Source organism: Muscardinus avellanarius (assembly GCF_963383645.1).
Source record: "Muscardinus avellanarius genome assembly, chromosome: 16".
Taxonomy (NCBI): Eukaryota; Metazoa; Chordata; class Mammalia; order Rodentia; family Gliridae; genus Muscardinus; species Muscardinus avellanarius.
Window position 1 is genome coordinate 19,510,891 of NC_137802.1, and position 19,521 is coordinate 19,530,411.

General features: G+C 52.7%; 1 protein-coding gene across 1 annotated transcript in view; it reads right to left on the reverse strand.

Annotated features, from left to right (window-relative positions):
• Window positions 1–1,969: 1,969 nt before the first annotated feature.
• SPNS3 (SPNS lysolipid transporter 3, sphingosine-1-phosphate (putative)) overlaps window positions 1,970–19,521 on the reverse strand; it is a gene marked incomplete at both ends in the record, with an annotated part of 69,163 nt that continues 51,611 nt past the window's right edge. Inside the window, 4 exons of the mRNA XM_080713974.1 lie at window positions 1,970–2,058; window positions 3,281–3,497; window positions 3,583–3,681; window positions 12,610–12,675. Coding sequence (XP_080570100.1) covers window positions 1,970–2,058; window positions 3,281–3,497; window positions 3,583–3,681; window positions 12,610–12,675 — 471 coding nt within the window. The remainder of the gene's footprint in view (window positions 2,059–3,280; window positions 3,498–3,582; window positions 3,682–12,609; window positions 12,676–19,521) is intronic.

Consider the following 19,521-nt stretch of genomic DNA (forward strand, 5'->3'; position numbering starts at 1 on the left):
AAAACCCACGTAGACAATGCAGAAAATCACAAACTTCAGAGAATGAAACAGACAGACCAATGGCCAGGATAGGGTGCGGGGATCTCAACCTTTGTTCTCAACCCCAAGCCTTAGGTCAGAGTGGAAGGAAAGTGTTTATCTAAGCCCTCTAAACACTCCTTCACATGCTTACACGTGAACTCAGAGATGAACAACAGCGCCAGGTGTGGCGGCACATGTGCAACCCATAATCCTAGTAAGGTTGAGACAGGAAGATCACATTTTTGAAGCCAGCCTCAGCAACTTAGCAAGGCCCTGTTTCAAAATAAAATATAAAAAGGGCAGGGGCTGTAGCTCAGAGGTAGATTGCCCCTGAGCTCAGTTCCTAGTGGGGAGAGAGAGAAAAAAAAAAAAACAGAGAGGGAGGGAGGGAGGGAGGGAGGGAGGAGGGAGGGAGAAGAGAAGAGAAGAGAGAGAAGAGAAGAGAAGAGAAGAGAAGAGAAGAGAAGAGAAGAGAAGAGAAGAGGAGATCAGGCACACACACACACATGCGTATGGACAGGCACCCCTGGCCAGCCAGGGTCTCATTAACACGGGCACTAAGCAGTGTCAGGTTTGAGGGCTGTCTTGCCCAGCAGCATTTTCCCTGCTGTTGGCATTCCCAGCAAACAAGTCACAAGTGTATTAGGGACTGGGATTACTCAAGTGCCCTTTACGCCTGGAAGACGGCTTCTGTCTCCCGGAGTCCTCCACTCTAGCCTGAGTGGCTGGGCTCTCCGGGCCACTCTCCCTGACCCACACCTGAGGCCGCAACCCACCAGGACTGGCCCTAAAGAGGCAGAAGCTGATTGGAGCTGGGACCTGGAAGGTGGGAAGTTCAGGCCAGGAGCTGGGTGTCTGTGGATCCAGACCCAGTGTGTGAGAAGCACGATAAGCCACGTTCAACTCGCTTCTCTATAGTGAGGGAGCCTGCAGCTCCGAGAGACAGAAGGCGGGCCTGGTCACACGGCCAGTGAGCACCAAGAGGGCCCATGTCATCCCAGCTCTGGCCCAGACTAGACTGCCTTCTTCTCAGGAGAAACTTCAGGCCAGCTTGTTTCATGAGTGCCAGGGTCAAGTCTCAGATTGAGGGTGTGCTCAGCCTGTGAGGGGGGGCTGGCCCTGGGGAGCAGGTGCGGGTTAAGCTGGACAGTCCAGCTCTTGGGGCCTATCACAGCCAGTGAGAGGCAGGGATGGATCAGGCAAGGGTTGGGGCTGTGCAGGGTCCGGGCCGCTGCTCCCCCCACACCGCTGGGAGGCCAGCCCAGCAGGATCCGCACAACAGAGGTGGAATCGGGAGGTGAACAAGTGATGGCTGCCTGGACTCCTGGGCAGAAAGAACATGTCTCCCGACTGCTGCCTGCCTGGAGGCTGTTGATCTCCTGCAGGGCCCGCGGAGCCCAGCTGCTCGGAACCCAGTGGCAAGTGTACTTCCCACAGAGCCGCCTCTCCACAGGCAGCCGGGGTTAGAGTGTGTGAGGTGCACAGGACAGGGCACACCCGTGAGCCCCTCCGCCCAGCTCTGGAGCCACCTCTAGGCTGGGGCACTCCTCTGAGTGATCCCTATTTTAGTAGCCACCTGTATCCTTGGCCTGGACTGCCCACCTCTTCCTCCCCTCCCTTCCTGCAGAGACACCATGAGGCTATAAATAACAACTGTCTAAAGGCCTGGAGTCCACGGGCTTTGTACTGCTTGCACTTTAATCAGGGCCCCTGGGCAGCCAGGCTGAGGACGTTGGGCTGGAAGGGCCTTGTGCTGGGTGCAGGCCTTCCTCGGAGAGTGCTGACAGCTCAATTCCCAGCCCAGCCACCAGGCCCTGCCAGCTCTCTAGCTGGGTGCGAACAAGTAGCAGGTGCAGCTCAGCCGGGGTTCCCAAGTCACAGCCAAAGGCAGGCGGAGGCAGCGCCACTGTGTGCAGGGCCAGCATGGGAGGATGGGCAGGCTGGGCCCTCAGGGGGCCTCTGCGGAGGCACTGACACCAGCAAGCCAGCCTTGGGTCTCCACATCCTTTCCATCCAGGTCTCTGCTGTCCAGGGTCCCTGTGGGAGAAAAGGCTCAGCCCACCCTAAAAGAGGCGGAAGGGACTTTGGGACCTGACCTAGGCACAATGTGCCAGGAAATCCTCTAGGTGCTATTTAAAAAACAAACTCCAGATCCAGCCCCTTCTCACTACGGTCTATGCCACCACTGGATACTTCCAGAGCCTCCTACTGCCCGCGTCCCCCAATGACTGCTATCAACCTAGCAGCCAGGGAGGTGCTTTTATAGTGTAAACCAGACCTCTGAGTCGCCTCCTCTGGAACCTCAGTGGCTCCCATCTGGCTCAGGGTAAGGCCACAGTGCTCACCAGGGCCTCCCCAGGCTTGGCCTTACTGCTGCTCCAGCCACACCAGCCTCCTTGTCGGAGACCTCAACACACTAAGCACACATCCACCTCAGGGCCTTTGCACTAGCTGCTTCTGATGCAGAGAGCAGCTTCCCCCGACAGCTGCATGGCTTGCTCTCACTTCCTCCAAGTCTTTGCTCCAGGGTCACCTGTGCAGAGAGGAGATCCCCAACCTCCCTACAGACAGTTGCAGCCCATCCATACTGTTCCTCCTGACTCCCCTCCCGCTCTGCATCTCCATAGCATCCATCCCCTTGAATATATTTCATCTCTCATTTTTCCTGTTTCTGGTCCATCTTCACTCACTGCAGTGAAGGCTACGAGGGCTTAGACTTGGCCTACCTCAGTCACTCCCCAGGACGGGCAGCCTTGCCTGGCATATAGCAAGAGTGCAAATATATATATGATGTGTGCACAGACGTGCGCATGGCACTGAGGATCGAATCCAGGAGCATTCTACCTCTGAGCTCCACCCCAGCCCTATTTTATTTTATTTTATTTATTTTTTTATAAGTTTTGGGTTTTTTTAAATTTTTTTAATATATTTTATTTGGAAACAGGGTCTCACTAAGTTGCTGAGAGCCTCACTAAGTAGCTGAGGCTGGCTTCGAACCCGTGCGATCCTCCTGTCTCAGCCTCCCAAGCGCGGGGATTACAAGCGTGCGCCACCACGCCCGGCTGCCCCATTTTATTTTTAATTTTGAAACAGTCTCACTAAGTTGCTGAGGGTTGTGCTAAATTGCTGAGGCTGATCTTGAAACTTCAATCTTCTGGTCTCAGCCTCCCAAGTACTGGGATTACAGGCATTCAATTCACTATTTGTGAATGAATGAGCAGGCAAGATGGCCAGGGGCTCCGGGCCGGCAGGGGCAGACGAGGCCCAGTGTGAGTGGGAGGGGCAGGAGTACCTGTGCCAGGCTGCTGAGCCTGGGCCTGGGCCTTGGCCTGGTCTCTCTCCAGGTGCAGCGCCGTCAGCAAGAAGCAGCCACCACCCAGGACAATGGCAAAGGCGCAGCACAGGACACTCTGCTGCAGGCTGAGGAAGCGCTGCAGGTAGGTGTCAGGGCGCCTGGCCCGCAGGGCGCTGGAGACCTGCAAAGGAAGAAGGGGTTTGCCAGACGCACCGGGCCAGCCCCCACCCAGCCGCTCCACACCCACACGCCCTGACACGCCTTACAAGTCCAGTGAGGTAGGGGCTGCCAGCGTCTCCCAGAACATGGCCCACTGTGATCTGAAGCGCTTCTGCTGTGCCCTGGCACCTGGGCACCACCACGGACTGCAAAATACAGTGGCACCAGGGGAGCTCCCCAGTCAGGGCACAGCGCCCTCGCCCAACCCCACGTGGAGGAGCACCAGGCTGCCCAGGTGTGTGCGATGGGAGGGGTCAGTACCCGAGGCTGAGCCCTGTCCTAGCACAGGGGTCTCTGAGGCCTGTGTGGCCTCCCAGGCCACGCCTCTTGAGAGTTTGCTCTTGAACAGGACAGAGACCAGACATGACTGTTCTGCTCAGAAGCCAGCCAGGGGAAGCAGTGCAGGCTGGCAGGGGCAGGGCCAGGGCTCTGCGTGTCAGGCAGTTGGGGTAGGGTCTTGATGGAGGACTCCACCTCTCTCTCTCTCTCTCTCTCCTTTCGTGTGTGTGTGTGTGTGTGTGTGTGTGCAGTGCTGGGAACTGAACCCCAGGAGTATTCTACCTCAGAACTATACTCCCCAGCCCTTTTTATTTGATTTTATTATTTTATTTTGCGGTACGGGGGATGGAACCCAGGGCACTCTATCTTGGAACTACACCCCTAGCCCTATTTTTTTATTCTTTTTTTTTTTTTTTTTTTTTTTTTTGCGGGTCTGCGGATGGAGCCCAGGGGCATTCGACCTCTGAGCTACACCCCCTACCCTATTTTTTATTCTTTATTTTGAAACAGGGTCTCACTGAGTTGCAGAGGGCCTCACTAAGTAGCTGAGGCTGTCCGCGAACCCTGATCCTCTGGTCTCAGCCTCCCTAATACTGGGATTACAAGCGTGCACCATCACACCAGGTTTATTCTTTATTTTGAAACAAGGTCTCACTTAGTTGCAAAGGGCCTCACTAAGTACCTGAGGCTGTCTGCAAACTGTGATCCTCAATCCTCTTCTCAGCCTCCCAAATGCTGGGATTATAAACATGTGCCACCACACCTGGCTTGTTTGCTTTATTTATTTATTTATTTATTTATTTATTTATGGTATTGGGAATGGAACATTCTGCCTCCTAACTATCCTCTCAGCCCTATTTTTTTTTTGAAGATTTAAAGAAGTTTATTAAAAAGATAGAAATACAGAAAATAGAAATACAGAAAATAGTTACAGCCCCATGCCAAAATGGCATGGGGGGAGGGTGGTCCGAGCCAATTTACCACCCCCTCAGCACTATTTTTTAGTCTTTATTTTGAAACAAGGTCTCACTGAGTTGCAAAGAGCCTCATTAGGGAGCTGAGGTTGTCCTCGAACCATGATCCTCCTGTCTCAGCCTCCCAAATGCTGGGACAAGTATGTGCTACCATGCCTGATTCCTAATTTTTTTTTTTTTTCTTTCAGGTCTGGGGATGGAACCCAGGGGCATTTGACCTCTGAGCTATACCATCTGCCCTATTTTTTATTCTTTATTTTGAAACAGGGTCTCACTGAGTTGCAAAGGGCCTCATTAAGTAGCTGAGGCTGTCGGTGAACCATGATCCTCCTGTCTCAGCCTCCTGGATGCTGGGATTACAAGCGTACGCCACCACGCCTGGCTCTAATTTTTTTTTTTTAACAGACATGCTAAGTTACTGAGGACCTCACTAAGCTTTTGAGGCTGGCCTCAAACCTGCAATCCTCCTATCTCAGCCTCCCAAGTACTAGGATTACAGGCATGTACCACAGTGCCCAGGTTTTTGTTTTGTTTTGTTTTGTTTTAAACAGAGTCTCACTAAGTAACTGAGATGGGCCTTGAACCTGTAATCCTCCTATCTCAGCCTCCAAAGTATGAGGATTACATGTGTGTACCACCAGGTCCAGCTCTCAGTCCTTCTCTTAGGAGTTCTGGCCCTACTGGGCAAAGACCAAAGGCAGCCATGTCAGGGAGTCCCACACGACTCCACAGAAAAGGGTGAGGAAGTAAAGAATATGGATTCTGAGTTGGGCCTGTGGGGTGCACCTGTAGTCCCAGTGACTGAGGCAAGAGGATCACAAGTTTAAGGCCAGCCAGAGCAACTTAGTGAAACACTGTCTCATAAGAAAATGAAAAGGGCAGGGGTGTAGCTCAGTGGCAGAGAACCCCTGGGTCCAATCCCCAGTACCAAAATTATATATGAATTCCAGAGGCAGACTGCCTGGTTTCTAGTCTGGGATCTCCCACCAAGTAGCTGTGAGACCTTGGGCTGGTCTGCGCCTTAGTCTCATCCCCAAACAGGGATAGAGGATACTGGAGGGTGACATCCATTATCAGTCCTCAGCTGTCCCCTGTAGGCAGAAGGCTTCTGGGCAATTGAATGTGCTGTGTCTTCTGCCTGGCCCATCTCCCCCTCTCTGATCCAGCTGGAGTGTCTCTAACTATCACTCAGGACTTGCCTCTGGGTCACCTCCGTGATGCCCTCTCGGGGCTCAGGGGCTCGTCCTCAGCCCCCACGGCCCCCGCGCATACCATCCACAACTAAGAGGGTCCTTTCTTTGTCCACTTCCCGTGTGCGGAGTAGGCACCAAAGCCCTTAATTTCTCTTGGGGTCCCTGGAGTACACCCAGATACAGGGCAGAGGGGACTTGTGAAAGAATGCCGAGCAAGTAAGTCAAAGACGGGTCCCAGGAGAAACCCACCAGGACGGCCATAAGGGAGTTTTCTGCCCTAAAGCCTTGTCCCCAGGACCTCAGTGTCCATAACTTGAGCCCGGGAGAGCGCAGTGACAATGGTAACCGTGACTAATGTTTATGGAATGCTTCCTGTGGACATTTCACATCGCAACTTGAACTAACAGCCCGAGGGGAAGGGATGCTTATTTTATAGATGAGGAAAACCTCCAGATGGAGGGTAAAGTAGCTCACCTCGGGTCCCAGCCAGGAAATACCAGGGCTGAGACAGGATCTCAGGCCTTCCCTCTCCTTTCGGCCAGTCTACTGTCATGAGCAAAGAGGAGACTGCATTTCCAGCAGTATTTCTGTTTGTTATCGAATATTTAGAAAACGGAGAGAGTACGAAGGTGGTGCATCGGTAGTGCTATGAATGGGTAGGGAGGAACCAGGTAACAGAGAGAGATGGACAAAGGGCTCTCCAGGAAGGACATGGACAAGGAGCCCGCAGCACAGTCTCTGGATTCCAGAGCCCAGAGACTGGCACAGGTGTCTGGTGAAAGGCGCCTGGTGAGCCAAAAGAGGTGGTGCACACCTGTAACCCCAGAACTTGGGAGGCTGAGACAGGTGGATTGCAGGTTCAAGGCCAGCCTCAGCAACTTAGCATGGCTCTCCGCTATCTAGTGAGACCCTATTTCAAAAAGAATTAAAAAGTCTGGGGTGTGGCTCAGAGGCAAATGCCTCCGGGCTCAGCCTCCAAGATCCTCCCCCACAGGGGCCTGGTAGGTGGGCAGCGCAGAGCCACAGTAGTCACTGTGGTTGACTGGCCAGGCCCGGGCCGCTGGCACAGAGCCGCCCTGTCCAGGTGGTGAGAGAAAATGGGCCCCTCGCCATCGCCGGGACCTGCCAGCACCCAAGAAGGAACTGACCGCAGCGTTGCACCTTCCACAGAACTTCCTCCTCACCCCATAATTATGTGATTACTCACTGGTGCTTTGGGGGAGAGGCAGAGCTTCCTAGAGGAAGGACCTAGAATGTTCAAAAAGGGCCCGGGATGTCCAGAAAGATACACGGGGGTGTTTGGGTGGCTTGGACCCTCAGAATAAGGCCCAGGAAGGCTGGCCCCTTCTCTTCCCAGGAACCCCAGCCCTGCCGCTGCTGCCAGCGGTGGGAGAGGCATCTCTCCCTAGCCTGTCCTGGGTCTCCATTGCCTAAGGTGGGCCCTGCGGCATCTGGAGAGCCAAGGGGTTATTTTAAAAAGAAAAGGCTTTGGAGTTTCCAACAGATCTAGGCTTACTCTGTTCTAAGACAAAGACGCCTCTGTTTTGGCTCTCTCTTCTTAGAAGAGTTGTTCCCTTTATAGCCCATGGCAAAATCAGCTCTAGCTCCGGGCAAAATCAGCTCTAGCTTGGGGCTTGCTAAAAGTCAGAGTGGCAACCACCAGGTGCAGACTCCCTGGCAGCCTGCCTCCTGCCCTCCCCACTCCGTCCTCGTGCCCAGACACCCCTGGGAGGGCAAGGCAGACGTGCGAGCAGATGGCTACCTGGAGGGCAGAGGCTGAGCGGGGAGGATTGAGGCAGGGCAGAGGGGAAGGAGGAGGGTGCTAGTCCTCCAGCGGAATCTGCCAGGGACTGGGAAGTGAGCCTGGGGGTCAGATCCCAGGCCCCAGTGGGACCTGGGAAGGAGGCAGCAAGCTGCCCTCTGTTCTACTCCCCACGCTGACTGGTGGAGTGAGCTGGGTAGAAGCTCTTGAGGGTTAGGAGGGAGCTAGAGACCCTGGAAGCACATCTGGGGAGACTGGGAGCTCGGACAGGGAAGATACAGGCTGGAGACACGAGACACAATTTCAGCCTTCCAGGGAACAAGACCCTCGAGGCCCGGGCCAGCCTCGCCAAGAGCAGCCACCAGCGGTGGTTATGAGTGCTGAGCAATCTCATTTTCATAAGTGCAAATCCTCCCTCCCCCAAAGCAGGGGCTGCCTGGGTACAGGGAGTGAGCACCCTATCAGTAGATGTGTGAATAAGGGGCTATCAGGAATTTCTTTTTCTTTTTCTTTTTGGTAGTGGGGATTGCACCCAGGGCCATTCTACCTCTGAGCTATAGCCCCAGCCCGTTTTTAATCTTTATTTTGAAACAAGGTCTCACTAAGTTGCTGAGGCTGACCTGGAACTTGTGCGCCTCCTGGCTCATCCTCCCAAGTACTGGGATTATAGGCGTCTACTGCTGTAACCTGCGGAATGGCGGGAATTTACAAAGGGCTTAGGGACTGGGGAAGTGACTGTGTTAGACCAGTGTTTTATGAATGTGCTCTGAGGAACACAGGACTAGAAACACAGTTCCCCGGATCCACCACAGACTCACTGAATCAGACTGAGGACAAACGGCCTGCAATTAGTAACAAGCTCCCCCAGACTTGATTCTAATGCACCGTGAAGTTTGAGAACCACTGAACCAGAGACCACCAGAAGCCCTTTTCCAGAGAGAATCTGGATTTTCCCCTAGTAGGTTAGGGGTCAGAGGGAGCAGTGTCCTGAGGCAGGACTGTTCTGGCATGATACAGGCCTGAGCTCATTTCCTTTTTATAACCTATTCTACCTATTGTATGCTTAAGCACACTGAGGCCCAGAGAGGTTAAGTTGCTTGGCCCAGGTCACACAGCTCCCAAATGGCAGGGCTGGAAGTAAAAGCAAAAGAATAGCACAGAGTGCCCAAGCCTGGGTTCTGCTGTCCTCGCCCCTCTGACCCACCTGCAGGCCCCAAGCCCCAGGACACCCACAACATCTCCACCACTGTTTCCCCTCAGCCTCTTGGGCATCATCTACACCCAGAGCTATGCACCTGCGGCTGGCTCTGCACCCTGCACCAGGCCCCCTACGGCCTCCTCACTCCTCAGGCTCTGCCCAAAGAGAAGCTCACCTCTCCCTTAGAAGCAAGTTCAGACTGCTGAGACCTTCCTCCACTTCCTGCCAATCACCTGTCCCCAGCCGTAGGCCCCACCCCTTGCTCCACACCCCCAAGTTCCTCCTCTTTGCAAGCATCCTCCCCGGTCTCATGGAGGCCATTCTGGCCTCCTCCTAAAAGGCCAGCTTCCAGCCGGGCGTGGTGGCGCACGCTTGTAATCCCTGCGCTTGGGAGGCTGAGACAGGAGGATCGCACAGGTTCGAAGCCAGCCTCAGCTACTTAGTGAGGCTCTCAGCAACTTAGTGAGACCCTGTTTCCAAATAAAATAGAAAATAGGTCTGAGAGTGTAGCCTAGAGGTAGAAAGCCTCTGGGTTCCACCCCCAGTACCACAAAAACAAAACAAAACAAAAAAAAAAAAACAGGTTTTTGAGCCAGGCGTGGTGGCGCACGCTTGTAATCTCTGCGCTTGAGAGGCTGAGAGAGGAGGATCGCACAGGTTTGAAGCCAGCCTCAGCTACTTAATGAGGCTCTCAGCAACTAGTGAGACCCTGTTTCCAAATAAAATATAAAATAGGTTTGGGAGTATAGCCTGGAGGTAGAAAGCCCCTGGGTTCCGCCCCAGTACCACCAATAAATAAATAAGTAATAAAATAATAATAATAAATAATAAAAGGCCAGCTTCCAGGATCTTCTGCCATGTTCAGGAAGTGTCTCCCTCTCGTTTTCACAAATGTCCCTCTACTGCACACACAGGGTCCCCCACAGGCCTGCAGAGGCCCTGAGACCGCTCCCACCAGATCCCCGATTTCTTTACCAGGGAATCAGCAACATGGGGAGCTGAACTCCAGGGCTGCAAAGATTGGTCTGGCTCCACCTCCAACATAGAAGGGCAGCGTGTGGATGAAGGGCCCCACCGAGAAGGCAAGGGGCGGGAGTCTTGCCAAGCTGTGTGGCTGGAGTCCTCTGAGCCAGGGGGAGCCCAGGGAGGGGGTGCTGGGTCACATTCAGCCCACTCCTTTGACAGCTCCCCAAAGAGTGGGCCAAACTCCAGCTGGCCCAGGACCCCCTTGCCTGCCTCAGCCCTCTCGCCTCACGCACACACGCTCCTCTACCTCTCCAAAGGCCTGCCTCTGCCAGGTTAATCATTCTTGCAAACACAGACACCGGGCGACAGGGCACAGTCTTCACATATCTGGGGGGCTATGATGTGGAAAGGAGGCACACAGTGGGGGGCAGGCAGGGGGAGCTGCAGGGGGCAGGCAGGCTCAGCTCCCTTCGAACCGCCTGAGAGACCGAAAGCTATGCTCACCTCCCTGTGTCCCGGGTGCTTCCTGCGGGCTGTCTAGCTCGCCCCACCCAGCAGGTCATGATTATCCCTTTTTATAGACAAAGAAACTGAGGCCCAAGGCCATACTGTAGGTCTGTGGTGGAGGCTGGGCTGCAGTCCAAGTCTCCCAGCTGCAGGGAGAGGAGAGAAGACCTGCCGGCCCGCTGCTGCCGGCTGAAGACAAGGCCGCGCTCTCCACGCTGGCCCAGCATAGGCCTTGGGGAGGGGGCGATGGGAGCTGCGGGCAGGGGGCAGAACTTCTCAGCAGGGAGCGAGTGTCCCATCAACACTAGTGTGCAAGCAGGCCTTGCTGGCTAACTAAATGACTATACATCCTTGTGGCCCTTTTAAACCCAAATTCTGCCGGGCGTGGTGGCTCACGCTTGTAATCCCCGAGCTTGGGAGGCGGAGACAGGAGGATCGCGCTGGTTCGGAGCCAGCCTCGCTGGCTTAAGAGACCCTGTTTCCAAATGTTAAAAAAAATATATAAAATAGGTCTGGTAGTGTAGCCCGGAGGTAGAAGGGCTTCCAGGAACCCCAGTACCACCAAATAAATAAACAAACCCAAATTCTAGGATGCCAGGATTTCTCTGGGGGGATAGATGGGCAGTGGGAACCTCAGAACCACTGAGACCTCTAGCCAGCATCCTCTGAGCCAGACTCAGGCTGGTTCACAGGGACAACATCACTTCACCCTCACAACAGTCCATGTGTAGGCACTGCTGTCATCTTCGTGTTCCTTATGGGCAAACTGAGGCTCAAAGACACAAAGCGACTTGCCTGGTCACACAGAGCTGGTGGCAGAACAAAGCTGGAACCCAGATCTGTGTCCTAACCCAGGCCTGGGCCTCTGCGCTAGATGGCCCTCAGGACAGCCCTACTGTCGTTTTCCAGGCTGCCCTGACTCCTTCAGGCCCAGCACTGAACTATGCCGGCCTGCCAGGAGGGTGCAGGAGGGCCCTCGGGGTGCTTCGGGAAGGCCCAAGAGACGATCGTCAGTGAGGCCACATCCTTTCACAGAGTTCTAAGTCCTTCCCAGAAGGCAGAGAGGCCATCTAGAGAGTGTGAGGCTCAAGGAGGTGCCGAGATGAACTCTGGACATAGCAGAGTCACATGATCAGGACAGTGTCACTCATTGCAGCCTGAGCCAGCCCCTGTGTGAGCACGTGAGCCGAACACAACAGCCTCAGTGGCTAGTGCGATGAACTCAGGCCTCCCCGTCTGCACATCCCAGGGCTCATGGTAAAGAAGGCAAGGAAGCCAGGCATGGCAGCACGCTCCTGTAACCCCAGTGCTTGGGAGTCTAAGACAGGAGGGCTGAGGGTTCAAGGTCAGCCTCAGCAATGTAGCAAGGCCCTCAGCAACTTAGACCCTGTTTCAAAATAAAAAAATAAGCCAGGAATGGTGATGCACACTTATAATCCCAGTACTTGCGAGGTTGAGACAGGAGAATTGCAGGTTCAAGACCAGCCTCAGGAACTTGGCAAGTCCCTCAGCAACTTAGCAAGACCCTGTTTCAAAATAAAAAAATAAAATAGGGCTGAGGGTATAGCTTGGAGATAGAATGTCCCTGGGTGCAATCCCAAGGAAGGAAGGAAGGAAGGAAGGATGAAGGGAGGGAGGAAGTGAGTAAAAGAGGGAGGAAGGAAGAGAAAGAAGAAAGGCAAGAGGGAAGGAAGATGCCAGTCAAATGCCTGGGCCGCAGTCCGGACTCAGCCTGGCACTGTAGGACCTTGGTCCAGGCACCTGCTCTCTGAACTTCCATTTGCTTATCTGCAAAATGAGAGTAACATCAGAGGAGATGTTTGAGGATGTCCAGCGGCCTGTGGTTCAAGGTATGCAACAGTCTTGGGCCCCTAGCCCCTCCCAGGCCCAGGCCTCTTGTATCAAAGGGCCTAAGCTAGCCCAGCGTGGTGGCGCACGCTTGTAATCTCGGCATGGTAGCGCACGCTTGTAATCTCAGCACTTGGAGGCTGAGACAGGAGGATCGCACAAGTTCGAAGCCAGCCTCAGCTACTGAGTGAGGCTCTCAGCAACTTAGTGAGACCCTGTTTCCAAATAAAGTATAAAATAGGTCTGGGAGTATAGCCCGGAGGTAGAAAAGCCCCTGGGTTCCACCCCCAGTATCACACAAAAGGGGGGGAGGGCTGAGCTGGAGATATCTAGCCCACTCCACCTACCAGCAGGATATCAGCAACCACGGCCCAGTTGCAGGACAGAAGCAGCTCCCCCAGGGCCAGGAACACCTGTGGGCAGAGAGCAGCCTGGGTGAGGCTCCCTGACCTCGGGCACCAACACCTCCTACCGTGTCAAGGGCAGAAACTGAGGCTCCTCAGAGGAAGGCATCCGCAGCGACAGGATGGGTGAGGCCTGGAACTGTTTTTCCACTTCCAGTAGCCTCAAAGGTGGTTAGACAGTGCCAATTGATTCGGAGGTGGGCGCCAAACCCTGAGAACTGAACTCTCCCTGATAGATGGCCCTGGGCCCCAGGAGGAGGCAGCCAGGACTCCCAGCCACGTTCAAAAGTGAAAGAGGAGACCTCCGAAAGGAAGGCCAAGGTCAGCTCAGAGCGTGCCACCCCTCCCCTGTCTTCTCCTAAGGCCCGCCAACACAGATGAGGTGCCTACTGTGTCCTGGCCATGCACCCCACAAGTGGCCTCTCCCAGGCCATCCCTTTCCCAGATCCAGAGCAGCTCAGGGACATGAGCGACCCACTGCCCAGACCAAGGCTTGTCGGAGGCCACTGACTGACTGGCCCAGGGCCAAGACAGCCCGCCAACATGGGGCTTCCGGCCTCTGTCTACCCCCTGCCCTGCTCCCAAAGTCCTCTGGTGACCACAGGCCGTCTCACCCCGCTCCCGGAGCACCCGGTGCCTTGTGCCAAGGGATTAGCCCAATCCTCATTCCCCTCACTCAAGAAGAGTTTAATGAAGCAGCAAGAAGAAAGGGGGGTCTCATTTCTCAGAGTTCCCAAGAGCTTATTGCTGGAGTGGAATTAGTCATTTCTGCAGTCACGGGGCTATGCCAGGGCAGCCCAGGCTCCGGCATTCAAAGGCATGGTGTTCAGAGGCCTGCAAGCACCAGGGCAGAGGAACAAAGCTGACCTGCTACACAATCACGACTACGAGTGCCTACCACTACATATGCTGCGCATACACTACGCACACCTGCCGCCACCAGGCAGAGACACTTTTTTTTATACTAGAGATGATTTTTGTTTGTTAGTTTGTTTTGTTTTGTTTGTTTTTGCAGTACTGGGGATGGAACCCAGGGGCATTCTTCCTCTGAGCTACACCCCCAGCCCTATTTTTTATTCTTTATTTTGAAACAGGGTCTTACTGAGTTGCAAAGCGCCTCACTAAGTAGCTGGGGCTGCCCTTGAACCATGATCCTCCTGTGTCAGCCTCCCGAATGCTGGGATGACAAGCCTGTGCCATGATGCTGGGACTGTTTTTGTTTTTTGCAGTACTGGGAATTGAACCCAGAGGCATTCTACCTCTGAACTCCACCCCCAGCCCAAATTTTTATTGTTTGTTGTTGTTGTTGTTGTTTGTTTTTGTGGTACTGAGGGTGGAACCCAGGGGCTTTTCTACCTCAGGGCTGTCCTCCCAGGCCTATTTTATATTTTATTTGGAAACAGGGTCTCACTAAGTTGCTGAGAGCCTCACTCAGTAGCTGAGGCTGGCTTTGAACCTGAGTGATCCTCCTGTCTCAGCCGCCCAAGCGCTGGGATTACAAGCATGCACCACCACACCTGGCTATTATTGTGGGTTTGTTTTAAAAAAAAAAAAAAAAACAGGGTTTCACTAATTGCAGAGGGTCTCACAAGTTGCTGAGGCTGGCCACAAAGCTGAGATCCTCCTGTCTCAGCCTCCCAAGTGCTGGGATTACAAGCCTATGCCACCATGCCCAGCTGCACTGGAGATTGAACCCAAGGACACTCCACCACTAAGCTATATCTCCAGCCCTATTTTTTTTTTTTTTGCGATGTATTAGGGATTGAACCCAGGGGCATTCTACCTCTGAGCTACACCCCTCATGCTAAAGTTTCTCAGATCTTTCCTCCCCAAGCCAGTTGCCTCTCCTAGGACCCTTACTCCTAAATTTCTGGAAAATCTACAGATCTTCACAAACCATCTTAAAGCTATTAGAAATTCACTCACTTATGATAATAGCCAGGTGCACTGTTAATTATCCCACCAATAAATAGTTTAAGCAAGAAATATACTATAGAGCCGGGTGTCGTGGTGCACGCTTATAATCCCAGCATTCGGGAGGCTGAGACTGGAGGATCACAGTTTGCGGCCAGCTTCAGCTACTTAGCGACGCCCTCTGCAACTCAGTGAGAACATGTTTCAAATAAAGAATTTTAAAAAATAGGGCAGGGGGTGTAGCTTGGAGGTAGAATGCCTCTGGGTTCCATCCTCAGACCCACCAAAAAAAAAAAAAAAAAGAAATATACTATATAGGTTGAGAAATTTATAGTTTAGGAGGCTTTTCTGCTTATCTATTGATCAGACAATGAAGCCTAAGATAAGCCCAAGAGTCCAGAAAATGGCCAGACTATCAGACTGATGTCATTTCTACCTACGTTCTTGTGTGTGTGTGTGTGTGTGTGTGTGTAACCCAGGGGCATCCTAACTCCAAGCTACACCCCCAACCCTATTTTTTATTCTTTATTTTGAAACAGGGTCTCACTGAGTTGCGGAGGACCTCACTAAGTAGCTGAGGCTGTCCTTGAACCGCAATCCTCCTGTCTCAGCCTCCCAAATTCTGGGATTACAAGCGTGCGCCACCACGCCCAGTTTATTTCTACCTACTTTTCATGCCCACTCATCACTAAGTTTTCTTTAAAAGAAAAGACGGGCATGGTGACGCACACCTGTAATCCCAGTACTTGGGGGACTGAGACCAGAGGATCACAGATTCAAGGACAGCATCAGCAAGGTAGTGAGATTTGCAGCAACCTAGTAAGACCTATTTCAAAACAAAATATAAAGGCTGGGGGTGCAGCTCGAAGGTAGAATGCCCCTGGGTTCAGTTCCAAGTACACACACACACACACACACACACACACACACACACACACACACACAAGCCATGAACTAGCCAGGCGTGGTGGTGCACACTTGTAATCCTAGCATTCTGGAGGCTGAGACAGGAGGACTGTGCAGGTTCGAAGCCAGCCTCAGCTACTTAGTGATGCCCTTTGCAACTCAATGAGACCCTGTTTCAAAATAAAGAATAAAAAATAGGACTGGGGGTGTAGCTCGGAGGAAGAATACCCCTGGGCTCCATCCCCAGTACCGCAAAAAAAAAAAAAAAAAAAAAAAAAAAAAGCCATAAACTCCCAAATGCATCTCTGGAGGTGCCACCATATTCTCCCCTGAATGTATATTTCTCACTGCACCCCCAAAGACCTCTCTTCCTCTTGAGATGGCCCACATTCTCCACTAAATGTTTATTTCTTGATTTCCTGAATAAACCTCTATTTATGTCTCTGACTGGTGTGTTCTCCAATTATTTTCATCATGTTAGCCAATGACTCTGACAGGGATTAGATTCAGGGGCATTCTACTGCCAGACTACATCCTTACATCCTTAGCCCTATTTTTAAATTTTTATTTATTTTTATATTTTTATTTTTACTTTTTGGCAGTCTTGGGGATTTAACCCAGGGAATTGTATTCTACCTCCAAGCTAGCCCTATTTTTATTCTTTATTTTGTTTTATTTTTTATTTTTTATTTATTTATTTTTGCAGCACTGGGTATTGAACACAAGGACATTCTACCTCCAGCCCTATTTTTTATTATTTATTTTGAAACAGGGTCTCACTGCCGGGCGTGGTGGCGCCCGCTTGTAATCACTGCGCTTGGGAGGCAGAGACAGGAGGATCGCGCATGTTCAAAGCCAGCTGCGCTGGCTTAAGGGACCCTGTTTCCAAAAATAAAAAAGCATAAAATGGGTCTAGGAGTGTAGCCCGGAGGTAGAAGGGCTTCCAGGAACCCCAGTACCACCAAAATTAAAAAATTTTTAAAAATGAAACAGGATCTCACTAAGTTGCAAAGGACCTAAATAGCTGAGGCTGGCGGTAAACCTCCTATCTCAGCTGCCCAAATGCTAGGATTACAAGTGTGCGCCACCATGCCTGGCTTATTCTTTATTTTGAAACAGGGTCTCACTAAGTTGTGGAGGACCTAAGTAGCTGAGGCTGGCCTTGAATCTGTGATCCTCCTGTCTCAGCCTCCCAAATACAATGTGCCACCATGCCCAGCTTATTTTTATTTATTTTTTAAATTGTGAAGCAGGAACCAGGTGTATTGGCACACATCTGTAAACCCAGTACTTGAGAGGCTGAGATAGGAGGATCACAGGTCCAAGGCCAGCCTCAGCAATGTAGTAAGACTCTCAGCAACTTAGGGAGACCATATTTGAAAATAAAATATAAAATAGGGCTGGGTGGTATGGATTGAAGGAAGAAGGCACCTGGTTTCATTCCCTAGTACCACAAAAAATAAAATAGGACCATGCATGGTGGTGCATGCTTGTAATCCCAGTACTTGGGAAGCTGAGACAGGAGAATCTCAAAGGTTCAAAGCCAGCCTCAGCTACTTAGTGAGGCTCTCAGCAATCTAGTGAGAGCCTGTGTCTAAATAAAACATAAAAATAGGTCTAGGAGTATAGTCTGGAGGTAGAAGCTCCCTGGGTTCCATCCCCAGTACCACAATAAAGAAATAAATTAATTAAATTAAATTAAATTAAATAGGACCTGGGGTGTTGCTCAGAGATAGAATGTTTTGGTGTTAAATTCCCAGTCCCACAAAAGAATAAAATAAAATAATAGTAACAATAATGATGATAATAATAATTCTGAAGCAGGGTTTCCCTAGGCTGGTGTCAAACCTGCTATCCTCCTGTCTCAGCCTCCCAAATACTGCAACCATCTCTCTCTCTCTCTCTCTCTCTCTCTCTCTCTCTCTCTCTCTCTCTCTCTCCCTTCTTCTCAGAATCCTCTCTTCTCCTGTGACAGGTGGGGCCCAGCTGTGAGGGAGCCTAATGAGCCCAAAGAGGCCGGGCAGCCTGTGTGCTCCTGAAGCCAGACTCCCTGTGGCTGCAGCCTCTGGCCCTTGGCACCTAAACTGGGAGAGCCTTGAGGACAGAGCAGGTCTCCTCTGGCCGTGACAGGGCTGACGCGGTGGGAAGGAGGAAGTCTCTGGTGGGCAGGCCTCAGGTGGGGCGGGAGGCCGCAGGCCCACATTCCAGCTTGACAGGGTCTGTCAACTCCACCTCCTGGAGCCACATGAAAGCCAGGCCAAATGCACCCATCTTCCCCACAGTGGTTTAGGGCTCACCCCCACCTGGGCCACCAGACCCCTGTCCTCACATTCCTGCCTCTGTCTCTGCCCCCCACCCCGGCCAGACGCCGGACGCCCAAGCCACCTGGCCACGTGGCCTCCGTTTTGTTTCTCCCCTGCCCCTCCACACCCACAGGACATACTGAAATACACCTTTTCCTTCCTCCAGCTGGAGTAGGGTGGATCCTGACCCCAAAATAGAGCTGATCAGAGGGCGGTGGCAGCCACAATGGGCCCTTTCAGGCTGAACAAGCCACACAAGGATGCCAGACACACCTGGAAACCGGCACCGCGCCACCAAATCCTCAGCTCCACTCTGCGGCTTTGAGGGGCAAAGGGCCTGCCAGGGAGAGACCGCCTTCTAATCCCGTAATTAAGGCTCCCCAGACAGGCCTAGAGCCTGGGGCAGTGCAGCCCCGCCCTGCCTGCCGGGACACCCTGGGGAGGTCACCGCCCTGGTCCCCACCACTGCAGCCTCAGATGCCCAACAAGGCTCCTGGCACCAACAGACTGACCCTGAAGGCTGGCAACCTCGATCCTGGTCCCCATAGGCAGAGTGAAAGTCGGGTCCTGGTTCAATGACTTCCATGACTGATTCACACTTGGGTTCCTCAATTAAAAAACAAAACAAAACAAAATCTAGGACTTGGGAAGCTGAAGCAGGAAGATCACAGATTTGAGGCCAGCCTCAGCAACTCAGTGAGACCCTGTTTCAAAATAAAAATTAAAGAGGCTGAACACCTCTGGGTTCAATTCCTAGTACCCAAACAAAATAAAACAAAAGGGCCTCCGTTTAAAGAAGTTAGCTGACTGTTCAAAGCTATTCCTACATGGGCATCTCAGCCCTGGAGCTCCAGGCCCCAGCTGAACAGTCGCGGGCACCTCACACTGACCAGGTCCCCAAAGCCCCTGCCTCTTCCTGTCCCATCACATCCCTGTCCCTGCCCAGCGTGCCCTAGCTAGCCAGGACATAGGCACAGACTGTGGGCTAGTAAACTGCCAACATGGCTTCTTCTCCAGCTTGGGGGGCCGGGGAGAGCCCAGGCCAGGCGGTCCTCCACGCCACACACGCCCTCATACCCTGCAGTTGCCGACTCCTGTCCATTCCTCATCCCTGATGCTCCTCAAATCTGCCTCCTCCTCCCTCTACTGCCGCTGGCCTGGTCCAGGCCTCCACTCCTCCCACTTGCTCACCAGTTTCCCAGGCCCCCACCATCTCTCCTGACTCCCAGCCCAGAGGGGACTTCCAAAAGGGAACCAGGCTCTGCCTTCACCTCCTAGGGACCTGAGCGGCTTCCCTGCACCCCGACTTCACCCCCATCCCGGGCAAGAGGGCCTGGGAATGCTGCCTGGAGCCTGAGAAAGAGGCCAAGTTTGGCCTCTGCCGTTTGAGACCCAGAGAATTCCCCCCTTGAGCTGGAACACCGAGGATAAATATCACACGTCATACTCACACCATCACGTGTACACAGGCCTACATACACATGTGACCACACGAGCATGCACAGACACTTGCATAACAAGAACACAGAACAAGCAAGCCTCACACACATGCACACTCAGACCTATACACGTACACAGACACCACCGAGGAGACACATGCAAAACTCACACCACAAGTACACTTGTATATAAGAGGAATGACATTTGCTTATTTATTGTGGTACTGGGAATTGGAGCCAGTGGTATTCTACCTCTGAGCTACACCTCAGCCCTATTCTATTCTTTTATTTGG